This window comes from Sinocyclocheilus grahami, unplaced genomic scaffold (genome assembly GCF_001515645.1).
Source record: "Sinocyclocheilus grahami isolate Dianchi unplaced genomic scaffold, SAMN03320097.WGS_v1.1 scaffold268.1, whole genome shotgun sequence".
NCBI lineage: Eukaryota > Metazoa > Chordata > Actinopteri > Cypriniformes > Cyprinidae > Sinocyclocheilus > Sinocyclocheilus grahami.
Genome location: NW_015505447.1, coordinates 998,566 through 1,004,656, shown reverse-complemented (window position 1 = coordinate 1,004,656; position 6,091 = coordinate 998,566). Strand labels below are relative to the sequence as shown.

The window sequence follows — 6,091 nt, the reverse complement described above, 5'->3', positions numbered from 1 at the left end:
TTAGTTTAGTTTATGGGGCTGTCACGTGATGAATGAACGACTCAAACCTGAAGACTTGTCAGATAAGAGGTGAGGTGAGCTAATCTCAGACTTAATCTTTTCTGTTTCTTATATGACAGCAACTCCGGGATGAGCTTCGAAGAACCAAACTATCCAAGATCATGCCAAATCGTCATCAATCAAATCCAGCTAACTGAGTTAGCGACGTACGAAGAACGGGCCCCTGGAGTGGTTGGTTGTTTACATTACTTATTTCTCTAGATCTTAAAGGGCAGATTGATTCCCTGGCTCGTGAATACACAGCCAACGCTCGGACGTTGTCCTCTGAACAGAAGCTCTCACTGTTAAGACAGATCCAGCAGTCTTATGGAAAGTGTAAAGAGTTTGGAGATGACAAGGTCCAGCTTGCGATGCAAACCTATGAGATGGTTAGTGTGAATATGCATTTACTTCTTACAAATTAGCTTTTATAACTACTGCAAATTCTGTTGGTATATTACATTTAAATGTAAAGGTACCCTACTGTTTAAAAGTGTGGAGTCAGAAAGAATTTTAAAAAGAAATTAATACTTTCATTCATCAAATAGTATTAAAATATTAAGTAGCACAACTGTTATGAACATTGATAATAATAAGAAAAGTTTCTTGAGCAGCATATCTGAAAGATCATGTGATACTGAAGACTGGATTAATGCTGCTGAAAATTCAGCTTTGCTAGCACAGGAAAAAAAAATTAAGTAGCACAACTGTTATGAACATTGATAATAATAAGAAAAGTTTCTTGAGCAGCATATCTGAAAGATCATGTGATATTGAAGACTGGATTAATGCTGCTGAAAATTCAGCTTTGCTAGCACAGGAAAAAAAAATTTAAAATATATTGCTATTGAAAACACTAATTTTGAATTGTAATAATATTCCATAATATTAATGATTTTGCTCTTAATGATGCATTAAGTCTTGGTGAGCAAATGAGATTTCAATCAAAAACATATTCACGGTTCAAGCCTATGAATGGTAGTATACCTTAAATATATTGTAAAATATGTATTTGTAATGTACATTTAGTTGCTTTATAACTAAATGCAATGGATCACACTTCATTTATTCTATGCATTTAGGTGGACAAGCATATCCGAAGGTTGGATACAGACCTTGCTCGCTTTGAGGCCGACCTCAAGGAGAAACAGATAGAAAGCACCGATTATGACTCTACCTCCAGCAAGGGCAACAAGAGTGAGTGTTGTGCTTTTGATAGCTTACTATGACTATTAGTGCTGTTTTGGCACATGCACATCTCTTATGTGGATCTCTATACATACAACACAGTCTCTGATGGTCGTTGATTGTTGTTTGAAGGTGACCATCGAGGACCCAAAAAGAAGGAGGTGACTCGCACTAGGTCAAAGGTGAAGAGCTCTGACGATGACTGCAGCTCAAAGAGCGGACAGAAGAAGGTCAAACTCACACAAAGGTGAGAATCATGCACATTTTCTATTATAATTCTCTTTTTGTTTGTAAAGTCATTTTTGTGCTGCTCGTGGCACCAGAATTGCAGTAAAAGCTGGTTTGTCTTTGTAATTCAACTTTTCAGCTTTGTATTCTTTATACATATACTATATACATACTGTTCAAATGGTTCGATTTTTAAAGAAATCCTTTTTTCAGATAAGAATGCATTAAGTTGATCAAAAGTGACAGTAAAGTTTTTACAAAATATTTATCTTTCTGTATATCAGAGAATCCTGAAAAAAAATAGCGTGGTTTTCAGAAAATATTAAGCAGAACTCTTTTCAACATTGATAATAATAAGAAATGTTTCTTGAGCTGCAAATCAGCATATTAGAATGATTTCTGAAAGATCATGTGACACTGAAGACTGGAGTAATGTAGCTGAAAATTCAGCTTTGCTATCACAGGAATAAATTAAAAATTTAAAATATATTAAAATAGAAAATAGTTGTTTTAAATTGTAATGATATTTCAAAATATTACTGTTTTATTGTGTTTTTGATTGATTAGCCTTGGTGATCTTTTTTTTTTTTTTAAATCTTATACGATAGTGTATGTGCCACAGGCAGCTTAAGTTTTGTTTTATTTTTCATCTTTAGGTAGAGATTTCTTTAGGCTGTAAATGCAATGTGTTTGTGATGTTGAATAGATTTCAAAGTAGAGGGGAACTGGAGCCTCCAAGCATGTACAGTGGTGTGAAAAAGTGTTGGCCCCCTTCCTGATTTCTTATTTTTTTCATATTTAAGAAGTTGTTTTGAAATAAATGTTTAATGTTTAGAAAAACCAAATGGTTAGCTGTTTGCCCTACAGTCCGGGCTACATTTCTTTTCGCCTTTCTGACCATTTCTGTCAATAAAAGAGGCAAAATGCCCCAAAATAAAATAAATGCATAACAAAATCTAATAAAATTTTCTTCCAGCTCGGAGTTTTCAACCCCGACTGTGAACTTTGGGAACGTGCACCCCTCGGATGTGTTGGACATGCCAGTGGACCCCAATGAGCCCACCTATTGCCTCTGCCACCAGGTTTCATACGGGGAGATGATTGGCTGTGACAATACAGACGTGAGTCTCCTTTCTCATTTCATGCAGTGTGACCAGAAGTCAACAAGCTCACAGCCTCTCATAAGTTATTGCTTACATATAGATAGATATTAATTTTATTATTTGATTATATTTATTTACCCATTACAAGTTAAAATGGAGGTTAAGTATCTAGTCATATGCTGAAAACTCCATTCCCAGACTGCAACAGTATATTACAGCAGATTCCTGTATATTTATCTTCAGAGCTGTGTTTGTGGTAAGCGTCTGTTTCTCTTTCTTTAGTGTTCTATCGAGTGGTTCCACTTTGCCTGTGTGGGTCTGACCACCAAGCCCAGGGGGAAATGGTTAGTAGTCATGTGATTTTTGCCCTTGAAAAGTCAATGCTGTTATACATCAGTGCAGAAATAGAAAATTTAGTCTGAAGTAACTCCCTAAATATAGCAAAAATGAATATCGGTTTTAGTGAATATACGTCTATATTTCAACATTTGCCTTGTTTTCCTTCTACATCAGGTACTGCCCAAGATGTTCACAGGAGCGGAAGAAAAAATGAACATGCAAAACAAGAGAATTCACAGAGGGAGGTCGAGGCAGACACGAGGGTTGAAAGTGTTTTAAGGCCCTCCATAGACACTAATATAGATCCACGTTCTGCTTAATCTGGTGCTTGTTTTCCTCTTTTCCATCTTCACATCCCTCTCTCAGCCAGACAGTCAGAAGGGATGACATGTGAAGATGAAGGAGGTGTAGTTTTTAATTTATGTGCTCAGTAATGAAGATGACTTTTATGGAGTATTTTTCATGTTTTTTTTATATTCTTATATTTTCAATTTGTTTATTTGGATTGTCTTATTACAGCTCATTTTAAATGCATGAACTCAGCAGTCAGGGAGCATATCAGGAGATCTCACGGTTCTTTCCTACACTTGTGAATCCAGGTGGTCTCAGACTGGATAATGGCTGTCAGTATCCTTCTCAGATGGGATCATTTCCTGCTAGTCTCAGTTTTTGCCTTTTAACAGACAAAAAAAGTGGAACCGGTCCCAGATCAGACTTGAAACTGATCCCTTATCTAACTTATTTTCTCATTTCAATGTTCATAAAAGGGCAACAGTTATCAATTTACCTCACCAAATCTGAGATGTTTATTTGACAAACCAGCAATTACGAGAAAATAGCTGCTCAATGGGATTATTTAACTAGATTTTTACACCTACTCAGCCTTTGCACTCACTCATTCACAAATCCTGCGCTTGAAGACCACCACTTCACTACAGGTCCATTCCACAACTGTAAATTTCAATGCTGACATTTTTTTGGTGCTTATGGTCACACACTACTTGGGTCTTATTAAATTGGTCGTATAATCAAGACTGTTGAACAGCATTAACTCAGCATGTAACATTATTCATTTGAATTGCTCTGACACCTGGTCATTAAATGCATTTGGTGTTTTCTTTTGTAACCTATGAATTAACTCTAGTATTGCTGTGAGCTCAGCAACAGGGTTCTTCGCGACTGGATTTTGGTGCTTATGAATATATTAAAGTAATGAAGTGTATGGTTTGGTTAAATACGTGAAATACACCGCTTGTTGACATTGCTAAAGCAGTATGATAATTTTTGCGAGATGTTGGAATCAAATGTGTTGATATCAACTTGTATTTAAGGTTCAGTTGTTTTAATAAAAGAATTGCAGGTATGTCAGACAAAGCAAACGGTTTCAAAACCTGGTGCTACACAGTGCTTGTTGCCGGTTCTAAATGATTCTATTGTCTGGTGTACGATGAAGGGATTGTGTCATGTATTTTTTTGCCTTCGTCATGTTGCTTTGTGATTTGATTGTTCCAGATATTGGAGTACTTTACTAAAGTCAGATATTGGGTCTGGTGTCTTCCATGCTGAATGAACAATGCCTGAATCTGAAAGCGTCATTGTGTCTGTTGGTCATTATTTCATTCATTCTGGCATTTTTGAATGCTGTTGTCAGAAAAGTGTCATGAACATGGTGTGAAGTCAACTTAGAATTAGAAATAACTATACAACATTAATAAGAATATAATAAGTTAATATATGGAAGTCAAATTTGATAAGCTGAAAATGTGAGGAAAACTGTTTACTATTTATAAATAAAATATATTGTACTTTATATATATATATATATATATTTCTGTGAAAAGCTGAATTTTCAGCATAATTACTCCAGTCTTCAGAGTCACATGATCCTTCAGAAATCACTCTAATATACTGATTATTATTATTATTATATTTCCGTGGAAAACGTGATACAGTTCTTTAAGCTCTTAAAAAAATGACTTATGATTCTTTGATGAATATAAAGTAAAAAATATATAAATCGTTGGCAACATTATAAATATCTTTCATTTTGATTTAATGCATCCTTGCTGAATAAAAGTATCTCTTGACTTGCAAATAAACAAAACGGTATGATGGCATAGCCACTGAATTATTTAAAAAGGAATTGCACTTTAAAGTCCACGACAGTGTCATACTGCATTGCAGTTCTCATTCAAACCGCTGGAAGCACCCTATCACTTGTAAGAGATCCACTTTGTGCAATGCTGCAGTGATGCTGCCCTATACACCTTATGGTCCTGATGCTTCTTAAGTGCCTCCGTGGACTTAATTGTAAATCTTTTAAATAGCACATACTGTTGAAAATTATATATTATATATATAAATATGTTCCTACATTTGGAAACAGACTGCATGACAGAATGCACCTTCACTGACATACACATAGTAGGTGTGGCTGCCTGACAGCATCGTTAGTTCTTACTGCCGGCTAGTGACACTGAAGAGAATTGCGTTATAATTAACTGCAAAAGTTTGGGTGTACTGACAACATTTTGAACCGCATCACTTTAACTAGAAATAAATGAATTAAATGATTTATGTCTGTTCATAGGGAAAGTTAGGTACTTTCATATCGTTTTAAAATAAAAACGTTGTTTGCTTGCTGCGTGCATTAGACACGTTGATCTTCAGTGAGGAAGTGTGCTGGACTGTGCGTTTCTCATTGAGCTTTGCAGATAAGCAAGATGCCAGGCAGAACATCATTCTAGCCTCATGGGGACTGCCGAGGCTTTGGGCAAAGTTATCTCAGACCTCAGTGAGTATATGGGCACTTATAACAATGCTGTGTAAATGGAATCAGTACAATTTAATGCACTTCACTTCTTTATATAGGCAGACAGATAGATCCACTAGTGATGGCAAAGCTGGATTTTCAGTGTCACATGATCCTTCAGAAATCAGTATAATATGCTGATTTGTTGCTCGAGAAACATTTATTATGAATGTTGAAAACAGCTGTGCTGCTTAATATTTTTGTCTGGTGTAAGTAAGCCTTTTTTTCTTATAAAAAAAGAAAGAAAAACAGTAAAGACATTTACAATGCTACAAAAGATTTCAATGTCAAATAAAAGCTGTTTATTGAACTTTCTGTTCATCAAAGAATCCTGAAAAAAATGTTTTCAGCACTAATAATAAGAAGAACCATTATTAATAAT

At 35.3% G+C, this 6,091-nt stretch overlaps 1 protein-coding gene across 2 annotated transcripts in view; it reads left to right on the top strand.

Annotated features, from left to right (window-relative positions):
• LOC107599521 (inhibitor of growth protein 4-like) overlaps nucleotides 1–4,497 on the top strand; it is a 7,606-nt gene extending 3,109 nt beyond the window's left edge. For both annotated transcript variants that reach the window (XM_016291143.1, XM_016291144.1), the window contains exons 3-8: nucleotides 262–428; nucleotides 1,122–1,236; nucleotides 1,360–1,474; nucleotides 2,432–2,576; nucleotides 2,841–2,902; nucleotides 3,072–4,497. In XM_016291143.1, coding sequence (XP_016146629.1) covers nucleotides 262–428; nucleotides 1,122–1,236; nucleotides 1,360–1,474; nucleotides 2,432–2,576; nucleotides 2,841–2,902; nucleotides 3,072–3,111 — 644 coding nt within the window. In that variant the 3' untranslated portion in view covers nucleotides 3,112–4,497. The remainder of the gene's footprint in view (nucleotides 1–261; nucleotides 429–1,121; nucleotides 1,237–1,359; nucleotides 1,475–2,431; nucleotides 2,577–2,840; nucleotides 2,903–3,071) is intronic.
• The last annotated feature ends 1,594 nt before the right edge of the window (nucleotides 4,498–6,091 follow it).